Below are 17,841 nucleotides of genomic sequence, written 5' to 3'. Positions count from 1 at the left end.
TGGCCCAGTAAGGGCGGCACATCTTCCCTCTCAGGGATGGAATCACACCTAGATCGTCTTTCTCACGGATGTCTATTTCGTGTTCCATGCGTCGGCGGGTCTACAGCAGCCTCTCTCACTGCCCATTGGTCCAGCCATGGCTGTGGTTTTATTCTGGTCAAGAGTGAAGAGGACAAGAAGAGCTGAGGCAGCTCTGGCCTTGAGGAAGTCATCTCTCCTTGAGCTGGGATCGGGAGAAGGTGATGCTGAGTGAGGGACCCCAGAGGACTGATTCACAGGACCTGAGACTTTAGGCCCAGTGAAGGCCAAGAGCTGAGGACTCTTGGGGAGAGGCAGGCTTCAGCTGGTATGGTGAATAAGCATAGATACCATATTAGTTATGTAGATAGGGAGCAGAAGTCACACACAAGGCAGAACCTCCCAAAACCAAGGGTGTGAGACATAAACATTCTGGGCCCCAAGAAGAGAGGAAATGTCCTTTCCATAGGGGTAGTCACGGAGGTGGCAGCTGGACATCGGTGGGAGGGACTGGCCTCTCTGCACTGAAGTCTTGAAGCCCGTTCATACGCCGGGCAAACTTCCTGCTTCCTGGCTCCTTCTTGATGTTCTTGATGCTTCTCCACTGAGAACTCACGGCAAACTCCCATCCCAGTCTGCTTTAACACCTGTTCCTCCAAGTCAACACACACACACACACACACACACACACACACACACACACACAGGCCACACTCCACAGGCCCACCTCTCTCTTTATTTATTTATCCATTATCTTTGCTTAGGATAACATTGCCTCTGCTGCCTGGCCACCCTTGACCAAGGCTTCAAGGGAGCACAAGACTTGAGATCAGATCTTGGCCTAACAACCTTACCATTGTGGTGGTGGAGGAGGCCACTGTGTGATCTAGAGTGACCTAGAGTGGCAATGTGCCCAGCCTATGGCAGCCTGCAGTAGGAAAACCCAGGGAAAGGGGGATCCAGCTCAGTGTGTGGCACCCAGACCATCAGAATTCCACTGATGGAAAATACCAGAAGTTTCAGTAGAGAATGGGCAGGAAGCCCGCGGGGCATCAGGAAGGACTGGGCAAGCATGGCAGCTGGGTGGGCCGAGGACTGGCTCCCATCCTGGGAGGCAGGGTGGTGTCTGGAAAGAGTGTGGGCTGTGGAGAGACAGAGCTCACTGTGTCTTGACTCTGTCACCCGAGATTTAGGACGTCTATGTTTCAGGACAAAGAACACCCACCTGGAGGGACAGCACAGGTGCTGCTGCCAGCCTATGGAGAGTGGCCCATGGGAGTCACAAACATCAGCTTCTACCCCATGCTGGCACTCTGGGGCTGGCCCACAGGGAGGGGCTGTGGGAAAGAGGCTTCACAGATGGAAGATAGGAGGTCACAGCGGCCCCAAGGCAGGCAGGTGCTATGGGGACCTGTCTCCTTCTCTTGACCCTTCAGAGATGGCCTGTGCGATCCAGTGTGATCCAGAGTGACAGGGGGACTGCCGGGCCTGGCTTGGCCAGCTGTGGGGTGCCCTCCAACTGGGTACCTCCAGGCTGGCTTCTAACAGTACTCACAGTGGCTGCACGAAGCCAGAGCCCTGTGGGGCGGGAACTCAGTCCACAGCTGCCCAGCGCATGCTGGGAGTACAAATGGAAGACAGAGGAGTCTCTGGTCACCAGTGCCAGAAAGGAGGGAGGACAGGACCATCGAGGCAGTCAAGACAAGCGTTCTCTGCAGCAAGGACGTGAACCAAGCGTCTCGGGCTGTCACTGCTTACACCCGAGGACAGGACTCTGCAGAGAACCAAGCAGCACTCCTTTCTTCTCTGCTTCTCCTGTAGTCATGGCAACCAGTCCTCTACCTCTTGGTCCTCTTAGCCCTGACCCATTGGCCCCCTTCTTTCTCCTTTGGTAGATAGAAGCCACCTCACCCCGTGGAGCTGTCCAGCTGCAGCTCTATCTCCAGGCCGGGACACCTCGGCATCTGTCACCCCTGGTGGTTGGTCTAGTGGCATTTCAGGTCCTTTGTGTGGTGTCAGGGGTTGAATGAGGGGTAATTGTTTTTGCCACTAAGGGAATCTGTTGTGCAGCAGGAAAAGCCTACACAGCCTCGTGTCTCAGATGCTGCCTCCTTCTCAGCCTTTCCATCCTCCCTCGTGCTCCTAGCCCATCCCAGTAGCAGTCTAGACCAGGCTCTTCTGAACGGCAGCAGCCTCCATCAGGCTCCCAGCCTCTGCTGTCAGTTCCTCCACCTCCTTCTGCCCTGAGGCCGGGGCCAGGTTAAGCCACTGCCTATCTGCCCATTTCATGGAGTCAATTCCGACTTCCTGTGGGCAAGTGGACTTCCCATCATCTTCCCAGGTTTCTCCCACTGAATTCACTCAGTGTCGCTGCAGCTCCTGCCATTTCCTCTGCCCTGTCCAGTTTCCAGAGCACAGTCCAGGTCCAGGGAAGCGCTCAACTGTCCAAACAGCTTGTGCCTCACATGGAAATTTTGTTTACGGTGAGGGAGCTTAAGGAAAGTCAGGGCCCTGAATCTGAAAAGCCCTCCGCTAGGTCCTTCATTTCCTCTACCCTGGCTCCTTAGAGGTTCAGAAGGGGTTCTGACGTTGGGGGCATTCAGTGCTCTTAGACTAGAAAGGACGTCCTCTGCTCTTCAGAATGAGGTCCCCAGGGCAGCAGCATCTGGGAGCATGTTATAAATACAGCCTTGGGGGCTGGAGGGATGGCCCAGCTGTTAAGAGTGCTCACTGTTCTTTCAGAACCTGAGTTCAGTTCCCAGCATCCAATCTGTCTCACAACCATCCTAATATCAGCTCCAGGGATCTAATACTCTCTTCTTGTCCCCCCTCCCCAGCCACCCACAGACAATCAAAGGACTAAGGAGGTCATGGGGGGGGGGTCTGTGTGCATGTGCATTTATGGAGACCTGAAGTAAACATCAAATGTCTTCCTCAATCTCTCCCCACTAATTTTTAAAGTCTCTAACTGAACCTGAAGCTGCTGGATAGACAGTGTCACTATTCCTTTGCCCCAAATTATCCACGAGTCTTGCCTGGGCTGTTATCCAGCCAAGCTCGCCCATGCTGGGACTTGCCATGGGGCTCACATGGAGCTCCCAGCTGCATCCTGCTCCGTCTCTGCGGCTCTAAAAAACAAACTAAGAACCCAGGTTAACTCTGTTCACATAGAAAGCTCCTGTGAGCCCTGGGGTATAAAGGAACAATGCAAGGAGTCATGACTCCCTCCTCCCCAGATCCAAGTGGTAAATCAACAACACCCAGAGAAGCTCCCCACCATAAACCTGAGACATGAGTTAGATGCTCTTGACTGGAAACATCTTTTACTATCTCATTTTATTTCTTGTAAAGGCAGAAGGTAACAAAAGCAGCAGGTATGTAAAGGACCTTTGCTAGGGAAATGGCAGTCTCTCTCTCTCTCTCTCTCTCTCTCTCTCTCTCTCTCTCTCTCTCTCTCTCTCTTTCTCTCTCATACACACACACACACACACACACCTTGCCAGCCAGCCAAGGAATCTGCCTGAAGGCTGCCTCCTGTATGTTGGAGTTTCAAAACTGGCTCTGTGGCCTTGCCCCGAGCCACGTCACTCTTCTGAACACTGTACCAGCTGCCCAACCCACTCAGCCCCTCCTCTAAGCCCCCTGCTCCCTCTGCCACCCCGCCTCTGCTCTGTTCCGGCTGCGCACCCTTGGCCTTCTGTGTGGCCAAAACCCCCTGCCTCGCCCCAAACAGCACCATTGGTATGGTTAGCTTGCAAACAAATCTTTGCCCACTGACTCCGTGGACTCTGGGTTTCCATGACCCACAGATACCTTGCCCCTCCTCTGCCTCCATCCTGTCTCTAGCCACACAGCTGGCCTAGGGAATCTGTTCACTCCATGAACTCCTCCTCCACACAAGGCGCCGACCACCCAGCTCACCACGACTTGCTCCACTCTACTCCAGCCTCAGCTTCTAGAAACTTGGCCCCCTGCCCTGTCTTGGCACAACAGCGGCCTGGGATGTGAGAGTCTCTCCCAGGAGGCTTAGTACAGTGAAGAGCAGGGCAGCTACACAACCCACCCGCCTTCCAGGAAAGACCCCGGAACGGGGCCAGAGTTCCTGCCAGGACACAGTTCAGATGTCTGTCGACAGCCACAGACTCACCGCACAGACACCATTCCTGCCCACCCTTCTGCCCCCAACGCCTCCTTCCAGCCTGTTCTCTGCATTCCCCCACCTGCAGCCCCAGGGAGAAGCCCCCCTTCTGCCAAGCATGCCAAGGCTTTGTTCATTTCTGCTCCACAGAGAAAGCCGTTACCCCCTCAACCCACACCGGGGACACACACACTGGTGCACTTGTGTGTGACTGTATGTGTGCCATGTGTATGCATGCTCGCCTGAGCACTTGACTTGTGCTCACTGAATACTCGGAGAACAAGACGTCAGATTGCACAGTTTATTGAGGATGCAACAGGGAGGGCTTTAAAGAATACAGGAGAGGCCAAGCATGTCCTCTTTTCTCTGGTTCTGGGTGCAGAAAGTGAACACTGAGTCCCTTTACTTCGAGTGGTCCCACTCAAAATGAGACTGTGCCGGGGTCGGGTCCGCTGGCCACTCTCAGTTCATTGTCTGTTAGTCGCCCTCTTGGATAGAGAGCTAGCTCCTATCACAGGCAGGAGCTGGGACAAAAGCTTAGCAGACGAGAAAACCCAGATTGGGACCCAAGAAGCCAGGCAGTATGGTGAGGACAGAGGCAAAGGTTGGTGGGAGGGACAGGCTGGACCTGAGCAGAGATGAGCTGAAGCTGGCGAAGCCCTGGTGTCTACGGGACACGCACCACACGTGGGGGCCCAGGGCTAGCCAGACTCAGAACAATGGAGGGGGGAGGAGGGTGGCTGAGGACAAATCCAGGGGCCCTGGGGTTCCGAGGTCGGGAAGCCCTCTCTACCGACCGCCTTTCTTGGATGGGGTGCTCAGGCTGGAGCCCTTCGTTAGGGTGTCCTTGTAGTCGCTGGCGCTGCCCCGGCTCCTGGTCTCTCCACCACGCACGCTGCACACTCCAGAGATGCAGCTGGTGCTATTGGCCACGTAGCCACCGCTGACCGTGCTGGGCCGGAAGCCATAGCCTCCACTGCCACTGGTGCTGCTGATAATGGCTGCAGAGAGGGAGAGCTGGGCTCAGGCCTGCTCGGGCAGAGCTAGGGAGGGGACTCTCCTCCCCACCCCACCCCGAGACAGACGACAGGGCTCTGTGAGGACCTGATCGTAGTCATTCCCTCATCCTGGGGAGAATAGTCCAAGTACACCTCCCCCGTGTCTTCGACTTACTCAGTTTATACCCACTGTGGCTGAGTCTTGCCCTGCTGATTCTCAAGCCCACCTCCTCCTGCCAGGTGCCCACGCGGTGCCCACGCGGTGCCCACGCGGTGCCCACGCACTCCCTCGTCTTGGGCACCCACCACTGTCCCCTCCATCAGTGGCTTTGCTAAATCTGCCTCCAGCCTCTTTCTCTTGCTGGCTCCCCACAGGTGGCAATCTAAGACCCATGATCCCAGATCCAATCCTGACAGCTTGAAGCACCCCTCCTGGAGTCCCTTTAGTCCCCCCAACCCATCTAAATCCCCAGCCCCAATCTGACTGCGACTTGCAAAGCCAGCCTCGAAAGCCTGACACAGACCCCCACACGCATCATTTTCTTAGAAGTCAGCCTGTGGCTGTCCCTTACTGTCATCCCCTGGGAAGCAGGTTGATAAAGATGAAAGAGTCCTAGGCCTGCCCTCTGGGCTTTGTGATCTCAGCCTTTTCCCTTCTGACTGTGACTTAGCTCCAAGCCCACAGAATACTTACAGATGCTGACAGGGGATGGGTACTCTCCTGACATCCTGTTGTTGGAGAGAAGTAAAATTAGGGGCATCCCACAGCCTCTTCCAGAACGCTGCCCCCACTAGCCCGAGGTGGGCTTCTGGACCCAATGGGCACCTGTGGAAACTCCAGGATGGCTTTAGTACAAGCAGAGCCTCAGGAGCTTCGAAGGCTACCCATGAACCTTTGGGGGTGAGCAGTCAACATACTGGACTGAATCATCGTTTTTAAGAGGAGCATGTGTGAGGACTGTATGTCCACTCCCAGTATCCTGCCACGGTGAGGCTTCTCACTCCCTCGCACACCGGGAAGCTGGAGTGGCTAGTCCAAAGAGGGAACAGGGAACCCTAGAGGAGTGGGATTCCGGAGAGAAAGGAAGTGGGATGCTCCCAGACACTCGGGGAGGTTGTAAGGGCTGCATGGGCTGATTGGTGTAGCACACCACAGCCCAGCAACCAGGATGAAGTGAGCATCAGCATTCATGGGTATGAGTGCTTCTCTCTCTCTCTCTCTCTCTCTCTCTCTCTCTCTCTCTCTCTCTCCTCTCTCTCCTCTATCTCTCTCTCTCCAGGGTTTTATGTAGCCGAGGCTGGCCCCAGACTCACCATGTAGTCAGGGGTGACCTTGAACAATCCTCCTGACTACCTCACAAAAGCTGGGATGTCAGGCATGCGCTACCACGTCCAGCTATATGCAATTCTGATGATCAAAGCCAGGCTTCGCGCGCATGCTAATCAAGCACTCTACCAACTGAGCTGCACCTCCAGCCCAGCTGGTGTTCCTCACTGCTGTTAGCGTTCCTGTTCTTACCAACCCTTTGCTCCCCAACAGCTCCTGCTGGATGTGGAGTTTTCTCCTTTGTTGAAGCCTCACGGGATTCTTTCCCAAGCACACCCAGCTCACCTGCACTCCTCGCTCTCCAGCAGCTTGCGGTAAGTGGCGATCTCCATGTCCAGGGCCAGCTTTAGGCTCATGAGCTCCTGGTATTCACGCAGCATCCGGGCCAGCTCCTCCTTAGCCTGGTGCAGGGCACCCTCCAGCTCATCCAGCTTGGCCCGGGCATCCTTAAGGGCACTGTCCCCTCGCTGCTCGGCATCAGCGATGGCTGTCTCCAGATTAGAAGCCTAAGCAAGGAAGTCAAGAAGTTAGAAAACTGAAGGAGGCATGGGTATTGTCTGCAGCCAGACTCCCCACATTCAGTAAGATCCAGTGGCACGATGGATGCACACCACGCTTCTGCTCTGGCTGGAAGGGGCTGGCAAGCCCTCCTGGATCTCAGCTATGGCCCTGTTCCCAGACATATGGTGAGAGAAAAGCACGCCCCCTGTCCTCTGGAGACCACAACCACTCCAGTGCCCAGACAATGATCACCAGGTGCACAGTGAGTAAGTGGCTTTCTGTCCTTGAATTGTTTAGGGTCTGAGAGGAGAGATATTACAAGACAATGTGCTAGATGCAATGGTGGTTCCTGCCCAGACACATGGCCCACAGGCTAGGGTCCCAGGAAGGAGATTCTCCAAGAATGATGATTATTGGCCCATCACTGTGTGCCCAGTACCTTGCTCAGAACTACCCATCACTGTGTGCCCAGCACCTTGCTCAGAACTACCCATTACTGTGTGTCCAGCACCTTGCTTAGCACCACCCATCACTGTGTGCCCAGCACCTTGCTCAGCACCACCCATCACTGTGTGCCCAGCACCTTGTCCAGCACTACCCATCACTGTGTACCCAGCACCTTGCCCAACACCACCTATTCCATGCCTCATCTCATCTGATCCTATGGCCACCCGTGAAGTAAGGCGGGATGACTTGGACACGTGACTGCAGAACGGTTGTGTTAAAGCCCATAGGAAGAACACGCATTGCATCTAGCAGCGGTATACTGCACAACCTCGCCGCACCTCTCATCTGGTGCAGAGATGGGAATGCTGCCCCTCAAGGTCTTTGTGGGAATTAAATTCAGTAGAGTTTCATTTCCTCTGCATCCTCTGCCCCCACCTGCTAACATGGGGCATTCCCACTTTACTGAGTCTGCTTCCCCTTCTCAGTCGCATCAATGGTGTTTATGAAGCTACTGCTATGTGTAGGCACAGCTCAAGATGCTGAGGGGTCATGGAGCAGCCAATGTCCTGACTCTTTTCATTCCAGAGAGCATGGGGAACAGGTGACTGCCAAGAGCTGTGAACAGATGAGGGAAAGGCAGACACCGAGGAGCCCAGCCTTGGGAGGAGCTCTGAGCCCAGCCTGTAGGCCAGGGAGGGCTTCCTGAGAGAGACAAGAATATCCAGGGAAAGGGGCTGGGAGTGAGCAGGAAAGAGGGTGCCCCAGAGACGTCCAATTGCTGGAGGCAATGACCTCACTCGTATCTTCTGTTGTTAGAGACATCTGGGAAGCCAAGGCCCTCAGCTCACACGCCCTCCACTGGACTCACTGCCCCTGGCCACAGGCCAGAGTCCCTCACCTGCTTCTTGGCATTCTCAATCTCTGAGCGGAGTCTCTGGATGAACCGGGTCAGCTCGGTGATTTCATTCTTGGTGTTTTTGAGGTCATCCCCGTGGCGGCCAGCTGCCAGCTGTAGCTCCTGGAACTGGAAAGCCCAAAGCACAGAGATGGAGAAGTGTGATAGCGTGGAGTCTGTGGAGGCCCCTGCATCCCTGACTGAAGGGTCGTGGCACCAAGGCACGGGGGACTCTGACCTGGGTACTGTCTCTTATCTGAACATAACTGGGCTGATAAGAAGGCTGATAAGCCTTCACATCATGGTGTCGCCCTGACCCCCACCGCGGCCCCAGCCAAGTCTCGGCCTCTCACCTTGGTCTGGTACAGCGCCTCGGCCTCGGCTTTGCTCTTCAGGGCAATCTCCTCATACTGGGCACGGACCTCATCAATGATGCTGTCCAGGTCCAGGTTCCTGTTGTTGTCCATGGACAGGATGACGGACATGTCGCTGATGTGGGACTGGATCTGAGCCATCTCCTACAGGGACCATAGGTGGGGGAAGAGATCAGCTTGACCAATGACAAATTCTAGTGATGCCGTATAGGGTCTAGAACATGAGATTGCTACCTTCGTGTGCAAAGAAAATACCTTGCTGGACCCTAGGCTGGTTCTGCTGCCGTGGAATGAGGCCTCAGGAATGGAAAGGGGACTCTCAGGAGTAACATGACTCAGGGGCCTCCTTGAGAGCTGGAGCCTCTGTGACCGCCCCCCCCCCCCCAGTCCCTAGAGTTTTAGCCTCTGACTATCCTGAAGAATGGGGTGCAAAGAGACTTACGGCTTCAAAGAGACACTTGAAGAATTTGATGTCCTGGTCCATGGAGTCCACCTTGGCCTGCAGCTCCACCTTGTTGGCATAAGCCGCATCCACATCCTGAAAGAAGACCCAGCGATCCACGGTCACCACAGGTGACGTTCGTCCCCAGCCCAGCTGCCTGGCTGGAGGAAGAAGACATTATCTTCTCCTGTGTGGCTCAGGAGGAAGGCCGTAGGGACAGCTGAAGGTGCAGCCCTCATCTCCCATCCTGAGGATCTGATCCATGAGCAGGAATGAGAACCTTCAGAAAGGGTGTCACAGCCAGGCTGCTGCAAAAGTCCCCTCTGCAACATCTGAGCTAGGTCCCATGGCTGCAGGGAGCCCCTCACGCTGGTTCCTCCCCTGTCATCCTCCCGGCCCCTTCCTTCCTTTCTTCTCCTGGATGTCATGGTCCTCCGGCCTTCCCACTGTTACTTCTGCATCAGCTCATTTGGGTACTGATGGCAATGCACATTGGTAGGCTCAGCCTCTCTGGCCAGCCCCTGGCCTTGGAACCGCCTTCCACTCACCTTCTTTAGCAGCACAAATTCGTTCTCTGCAGCTGTCCTGCGGTTGATCTCCTCCTCGTACCTGTGAGAAAGCCAGGGATCATAGCTTACACCCTTTGCCATTACACCTTGATGGACCCAGGGAAGACCCTGATGGCCCCAGGGAAGACCCTGAGTACGGAAAAGAGTGCCAGCCAGTGAGGCGCAGAAGACTGAAGGGTCAGCCAAGCAAGGAAGACTTCCTGGAGGAAGGGATATAGTGGCCAGCTTCGGAAGAAGATCCAGCTTGGAAAATGAGGAGGAAGTGTGTGGAGTGAATGGCCCTTGGGGAACCTAAGGGGATGTGGGAAGCAAGCTGCCTCATACCAAATGTGAATGGTGCCCAAGTGTCCCCATGCTCTTTCTCAGCACAGAATCTCTGAGAATGTGGAAGGTTTACCCAACTTTGAGCCCAGGCCAGAGCTCTGATCATGGTCCAGCTACTTGGACATCTGTCCCCAGTGCCAGTCCAGAGGCTAGGGGTCAGGGAGCACGTTCTGGGTTTTTGATGTGGTGACTCTACTTGGTATAGCCTAGAACACCACTCTCCACCTCCAAAACTTTGAAACCAAGATTTAAAGCCCTTCAGAGGGACAAGGCTCGCTGTCCGGTGACAGGCCGTGTCCTCACTCACTTCTTCTTGTAGTCCTCCACCACATCACGCACGTTCCTCAGCTCGGAGTCCAGCCTCACTCTGTCCCCAGACAGCGTCTCCAGCTGCTTCCGCATGTTGCTGATGTAGCCCTCGAGGATGGGCTCCAGGTTGTTCTTGCAGTTGTTCAGGTCCAGCTGCTGCAGCAGCTCCCACTTGGTCTCCAGCACCTGGTTCTGCTGCTCCAGGAAGCGCACCTGGAACCCAAGCCCAGCCACCATTGAGCCCCAAGAATTCATCACACTCGTCACACAAGGCCCTTATGCTCAGCGCTCCGGCTGCATCTTTTCCTTTGCCCCTTACAGCTGTAAGAGGCGGGCAGCTCTGATCAGAGGTGGGTTGGCCATGACCAGTGGAGAAGACACTGGGACATGAAGAAGTCATGCTTCTTCCCAAGGTCCAGAAGTTTAGTCAAGGGCAGAGCTCAGGACTAAACCCAGACAAGCGTTCGCTCACTGTGGACCTCCAATCAACCAGAGCCCACGGTGACCAAGCAGAGTAAAGTGTGAGCACACGCAACAGCAGTAGTGTAGAGCTAGACTGGGTGCATCTGTCTGGAAAGGCCACCCACTCTGTACATGAGGTCTGCTCCTTATCTTATGACATGTCACATCTGTCTGGAAAGGCCACCCACTCTGAAGATGAGGTCCGCTCCTTATCTTATGACATGTCAGAGTGCAGTGAGGCCGGGGTCAAGAGCTCCCGAGTGTTTCAGACCACCACACTGGGCCCCACCCCGTCTCTGCTCACAGATGCTGCCACACACACACACACATGCATACACACATGTGCAGCTCTAGAACTACCTTGTCTGGAGCAAGCATGAAATATGGAACCAGAGGGACAGACAGAGCCTGGCTCTCACCAGATCGGGGAACTTAACAGAGATCATTAGCATACACCCCCCAGCTCGTTATAGAGAGGACAATTTTTTAAAATTTGACGTCTTTTTTTTTTTAACATCAGTGAACACAGGCACACTTAAGCAGGGCTGTGTTCATAAGAAGTGGGGATACCACGTGGAACTCTGCACTGAGACGAGACTATGCACCGGACTTCCGGTCTCTAACAGATCATCGAGCACTTAGTTTGGTTTAACCGATCCAGAGTTCTTCCTGAGCTGAGCATTAACCACATCTGGGACATCACAGTACCCAACATGTCACTAGGTCACAGTTAGGTCACCAATAGGTCTTGACATCTCCTCTCTGCCTGTGGTTGAGAGGCCACAGTGCTCCTGAGACCAAAGCTCCTGAGAGTTAACCAGGCTTTGGGTCTCCTTCCTACTCCCAGAGAAGACCCCCCTCATCTTGCTTTTCTGTGTCTCTGAATTTGCCCCTCTGTAGGGTCTGGACAGCCCACCCAGGCGCAGAACACTCCCACCCCCTAGACCTAAATTTTCAGAGCACCTTGATTGTCTAGACGTGACTAGCCTTGAGGACAAGAAGCTGCCGCGCCAGCCTTGGCCCCTGAGACTGAGCAGAGGGCGAGGCCTCCACACGGGAAGACTAACACTGTGGGGCAGGAGCTGCTCTTGTGACCACAAGGCCGGGGCTGTGATGCTTGACTGTCACGGAGCCAACATATCCCTCCCAACTCTGACCCTAGACCTGCAGGTAGGAGACTGAGGGTGAACCCTCACCCAGCCTGTCCTCCAAATGGCCGTGGGTGTGGCATTGGCCTCTATGGCTTAGCTGACCCATAAGCTGGGGGAAACTGTCTCTCATATACAGAAGCCAGCATCCTGGCTGAGCTGGAGGATCCCTGAGGTCCTGTCCAAGTCTGAGGTTTCTCTGCTTCCCAGCATCCTTCCCCAGCAACAACAGCCATCACGGGGGTGGGGGAGGGTGGGGGAGGAGATTTAGTCTGAGACAGGCATTGTGCCAAGATCTTCGCTAGAGCCTTCTTTTCTAAACTAACGCAAGCCCCATGGGAAGGTCATGATTTCCACACTAGAGGTAAGAGCATAATGACCCAGATGGAGCAAGTAATTCCCCCCAAAGCCACCCACACAGTCGGTCATAGGCCAATTCTGACTCCAGAGAGCCTCTACCCCTACCTTGCAAGAGTACCCTTGACCGCTGATACAAACGCCCATCGTGGAGACTTCCTGTAGCCCAAAGGACCTGGGGTGACCACACACCCATTCATACTCCTGATCCACCAGTCAGGTGACCAGGGTACAAGGTCAGCATGCCTGGGAGGAAGACTGGGTTTCTGGCTGCCCTGAGGCTGATTCTCCTCCTCCTGGCCTTCCCTGTGTACGGCTTGTGTGACCACAAGGCTTAGCAATGGTACCAGGCCAGGTCTCCACAGCAAGGCCCAGATCTCTTCCCCAGGGTTCTCCTGTGAGTGTCCCTGAAAGCCTGTACCAGCAAAAACAACCCCTGCTGGTGTTTTCTCTCCGGACAACAGAGAATCTTTTACAGGATACTGAGGTGATAGAATGCACCCCTTGTGTACAGTAAGGGTACCCAACTTCAGTGCCTCCTGAAGATACCTACTCCAGGAGGAGGAGAGGAGAGCTGTTCCCCGGTCCCCCTGTTCTGGCAAACCCACCTTGTCGATGAAGGAGGCGAACTTGTTATTCAGAGCCTTGATCTGCTCCCGCTCCTGCGCGCGCACCTTCTGGATCTCCGGGTCCAGCTCCACGTTGAGTGGGGCCAGGAGGCTCTCGTTGACTGTGACCTGGTGGATGCCGCCGGGCGGGCACACAGCCGGGCACACAGGTCCCAGGGCCACACTGCCAAAGATGCTGCCAGCAAAGCCACTGGCCCGGTTCCGGCTAAATCCAAAACCTCCGTTCTTCCCGCTGCCGCCGGCCATGTTGAGAGTGATGCTCCTGGCGCCCCCCAGGCTGTAGAGGCTCCGGCTGCCGAAGCCCCCGCCGAGCCCTTTGCCCCCTGCCCGGTAAGAGGATGAGCTGCCCCCGGACAGCACAGCTGAGCAGCCGCTGAAGCCCCTGTTGCCGGAGCCAGACTTGCAGGTGAACTGGCGGCTCATGTTGCTGGTGGAGATGGAGTACAAGGACGGGAGGAAGGTGAATCCCAGGAAGGTTGTTCTGGCTGTGGTGAGGACCAGCGGGTGCCTTTATATACGCGTGGCGCTGGGCTTGCAGATGGGCAGTGGAGAGCTTAATTCGTGGGTTTGGCTTGCCTAGGAGCAAGAAGTCATTTTCTCCGTGCTGAGCCAGAGATCGGCCCTCCCCACCTCTGAAACAACATGAAACTGTCAAGTTGCTGGGCTTGCAAACTTTGCTCGGGTAATTTGGGTCTTATCTAATTAACCCACTGTTATAAGGTAATTTGCCCCAGGCCACAGCCTCCCCCGGGGAATGTCACTGGCACAGTACCATCTTTCTCAGATTTATCTCTGTGGTTGGCGTCCTTGCAGAGGGGTTCAGGGAGCAGAGATGACATGGTCATTTTGGACAGAGTTGCCCACAGAGTATAGTATTCAAGGACTCTATCATAGCTGTATCCTCTGTCCTAGAACAGAGAAACCCCACAGAGCAGCCATTCTCCCCAGGCCTCCTGCAGGCAGAAGCCTTGGAGAGAAGTGGCTCTTTGCTGGGGCACTAGAGTGACAGGGCCCTATCTTTAGCGTTGAGCAGCCCGGGTCACAATAGCTATGGGATCACGGCAACCTCGTGTTTATCACACTTCCTGGAGAGAGCTGGATTGTCCACATTGCACCTTGCAAACATCCACAGTCAGGTTGTTAAGGGGCTGAAGGAGGGGACAAGCCTTTGGGCCACTGGAGGAAATGAAGAGTCAAGAGCATGGAGTTTGGTGGGGACTCACTGGCAGCAGGTAGAGAGGACAGACAGAACAGACATGGTTTGGGGAGTTCAAAGGCGTACCATAGGAGCTCCATTTCGCCATGCCCCACACTCCTGCTGTGTGCATCAGCTAGGAAAGGCATGAATCGCCCTCAATCATGAACACTAACTCCAGCCACTGTGCCCAGGCCTGAGAATTCAGGCGTTGAGCCTGGCTGAGGCCATTCCTAGGAGTCCGGACACACAGCTAAGGTCAGAAAGCCCTCAATGGGAGTACAGCTGTGCACCACACCAAATAGTTTTCGGTGACTCCCCCCCACTCCGAGGCTCCCTCTGTGGTCCCCTCTATCCTGAGTCATTGGCTCCCATGATGGCCCCCAGTCTCCTTCACTGATCACTTTGGTCAGCCCATGGCTGCCTCACCTCTGGAGAATGGCCTCTCTCAAAGGTCCCCACCAGGGCCCCAGAGTGAGGTGGGGCTCTCAGTTGAATAGGGTTCTGAAGGGAGAAAAATCTGGGCACAGGCCAGGCTGGGGCTCCATCTGGGTTCACTGGGCGTGGATCCCAGTCTCGCCTGCTTTCCTTTCCTGCCATCTTGTCTTCATTGCTGATGTCCAAACAGCATCATAGCTTGCTTCCTCCTCCCTCTTCCTCCCTGTCTCCCCTCCATCCTCCATCCACCCTTTGTTCCCCCATCTCTCATTCTCATGCTCTATCCAGCCCTCCTCATGGATCTTCAGGACAGCTGGCGTCCTGGGAGCCCTGCTCCCCTCTCTCAGTCCTAGGCATGCTCTTGGATGTGAGGTAAGACGGTGACTATGGAAGCGACTTCCTCAACACTCCTCTCAAGACCACCACATCATGCAGCATCTCAGTTCCCTTTTGTAAAGAGAGCAGAGCTTCCCCAGATGTCCCCAGAACTTTCCCAGAGGCCGCCTAGCATGCTTCTCTCCCTTCCTCCCACCTCTGTCCGCTTCATCAGCCCACGGTACATCTGTGTGATGCTGAAGGATTTTTCAGTGCTCTCAGAGCACAGCCCTGGCACAGCATCCCTGTCAACGGCTTGGCCAGCTGTACATTCCATGACAAATATGGCAACACCCCAGCCCGGCCAACAACGTCCTTCATCCTCTGCTCCTACCCACTCTCTGTTCCTTGCTTCTCCTGGCCTGCCCATGGGCACCTCACCCCATTTTCAGGGCCCTCCAACATTTTGCCAAGCTGGCCCCACACATCCCTGACCTCTTCTCTTCTGACCCACATCCCTCTGCTCCTCTGAAATGTTGCTGAAACCCTGGTCTCCGGCTTGGCCTGTCTTTTCTGCACTCTGGTCCTCTGTCTGTGACAGCTGCATGTGGGAAATGGTGTTTTCTGAATATGTCGAGAGTCCTGTAAGCTAAGTGATGTGATGCCTTCCTCTGTGGACTCCTTGCAGTCCAGGATCAGCCCCCACCCAGTGGGCGTCCCCTTGCTGGAGACACAGCAAACAGTTCTATGGGATATTGGGCTTTTGTCCACCTGGAGTGGTACCAGATGGACACCCAGACCCCAGGGACCCAATTTCTTCCCCACCACATTTGTCCTTTCTGGTCTCAGCTTCTCCCAGGGAGAATGGGGCAATAGACATAAACGCAGGAGCAACAAGGATCTAAACCAAGCGCTCCCTAAGGCCTGAAACATTCTCAAAGTCCAATAACTGGGGTCAGTGACTAAAGAGCCGGAGGCTCAGCCATCTTCCCTCCTTCCTCTCCAGTACGGCCTCCACATCAGCACATTCCCATACAGTGGCATCAGATGCTGAGGACAGGGAAGGGGTGGTGACCCTACACACCCCAGGCTCTCCCAGACTGCTGCTGATCCCAGAAAATTGACCATTACAAATAATAGCCACAATCAAGTGGTTGCCAAGTCTAAAACTCAGTAGGAAGCACTGTATAGGTGTTATATGTCACATCTGTTGGTGTTGATTCATTTATCACATCTTTGTTGGACATATAACCAACTTTGGATGCGAACAGTCCAAAGTGCCCTGCCTCCAAAGAGCTTATTCTTGGTGTCTTTGCCCTACAAAGGCAAGTGTCCCTGAGAGAAACAGCTCACTGGGTTATTACCAAGTCATTTACACAGTAGCATGAATGAGTTAATCAGATACTGGCCATGAGGAACGGAACACCCTGTGTTGTTGATGAGGATGATAATAGAGGAGGAAGCAGGAGTTCTGGACCACCCACAGGAAGGGTGGGCCCAGATTAGGTACCTGGGATGCTCACACTTTGCTAGAGGGTAAAGGGAGGGTGTAAAGAAAACCAGAATGGAGCCCCAGTTCACCAAGGGTACAAAGGCTCTGTCCCTGCGTTAGCTGAGATATGTAGAGAAGTGTGGCAGGGAAAGACAGACCCCTGCTTTAGGAATCCCACGGCCTCATAGTAGAGACCTTACCCACTTGTCCCCACGCAGGTGACTCTCTGACAGAACCGACTATTGAGTGATGCTCAGCCAGCCATGTGTGTCTTAGGGCCACAGCATTGCTCACCTGTAAAATGGGAAGACTACAAGGTCATGGAATAAAACCCTGAAGATAACAGGGAGATCTGGCTTGGGCATTCAGGGGCAAGGCAGGCGGCTTAACCAATCAGCTTTATCTGTGTGTGTGTGTGTGTGTGTGTGTGTGTGTGTGTGTGTGTGTGTAGTTGTGTGTGTGGTGTGGTTGTGTATGTGGTGTGTGTATGTGTGGTGTGAGTATGTAGTTGTGTATATGGTGTGGTTGTGTATGTGGTGTGGTTATGTTGTATGTTTGGTGTATGTGTAGTTGTGTATGTGGTGTAGTTGTGTATGTAGTGTGGTTGTGTATGTAGTGGTGTGTGTGTGTGTGTGTGTGTGTGTGGTTATGTTGTATGTTTGGTGTGTGTATGTAGTTGTGTGTATGGTGTGGTTGTGTATGTGGTGTGGTTATGTTGTTGTTTGGTGTGGTGTGGTGTGTGTCTGTGTGTCTGTGTGTCTGTGTGTCTTATCAAATCAGCTTTATCTTTGTATTATATTGGTTTATACTCAGCTCTTCTATTTTGTTTATTCGAGTAAATTGTATTTTTCTCTCCATCTGTGCTTCTGTGTGTGTGGTGACAATCAGGTTAACACATTTGTGTCCCATGCATGGCTTTGATTGGCACATCTGCTGACCTTTTCCAGAGGTCTTGGGCCAGGAAGCCTCTTAAGAGAAAACCTCTGGGCGAGACTTGAGTCCCTGAGGCTGCAGCTTCAGGGTTGGAGAAGGGAGTGAACAAAGCGGAGAGGCTTGGGAGACTAACGCTCATGGGCTGCCTGCAAGAGAGACTTAGATTTCAATCTTTGAAGGGAAGAGGGCTTGAGCTGACCCTTAAGAAGTAGGTGAAGCATCCTGTGATGGTGAAGGGCAGGTCATCTGTGAGGGAAAGACCCACTAGGCTGAAGTGATTAGAGGCTGACCTTGGGTAGAGAAACTCCAGATCTCAGGCTGTGTGACATGTGTGTCAGGGAGTCACTGAAGGCTGTTGAGCCTGAGAGAGCTTGAATGGCACATGTCTGAGGAAGCAGAGTCCAGCCCTGTGTGGGTAGAATCGGGGATGGGAGAGGCCAGAGGCACCAAGAGAGAGGCAGGTGGTTCTCTGAGCAAAGTGATTATCTCCAAAATTAGAGAAAATGAGCTGGGCTATTCGGATGACATCA

At 54.2% G+C, this 17,841-nt stretch overlaps 1 protein-coding gene across 1 annotated transcript; it reads right to left on the bottom strand.

The window, feature by feature from the left end:
- Nucleotides 1–4,443: 4,443 nt before the first annotated feature.
- Krt71 (keratin 71) lies at nucleotides 4,444–13,500 on the bottom strand. The gene is made up of 9 exons (XM_028874374.2): nucleotides 12,918–13,500; nucleotides 10,341–10,555; nucleotides 9,689–9,749; nucleotides 9,141–9,236; nucleotides 8,678–8,842; nucleotides 8,328–8,453; nucleotides 6,767–6,987; nucleotides 5,849–5,883; nucleotides 4,444–5,157 (listed from the first exon to the last, which is right to left on the bottom strand). The coding sequence occupies exons 1-9, from the start codon at nucleotides 13,359–13,361 to the stop codon at nucleotides 4,946–4,948; spliced, it is 1,575 nt and encodes a 524-aa protein (XP_028730207.1). The 5' UTR covers nucleotides 13,362–13,500; the 3' UTR covers nucleotides 4,444–4,945.
- Nucleotides 13,501–17,841: the final 4,341 nt, after the last annotated feature.

This window comes from Peromyscus leucopus, chromosome 20 (assembly GCF_004664715.2).
Source record: "Peromyscus leucopus breed LL Stock chromosome 20, UCI_PerLeu_2.1, whole genome shotgun sequence".
In the NCBI taxonomy this organism is placed as follows: Eukaryota; Metazoa; Chordata; class Mammalia; order Rodentia; family Cricetidae; genus Peromyscus; species Peromyscus leucopus.
This window is presented reverse-complemented; position numbering and strand designations above follow the sequence as displayed.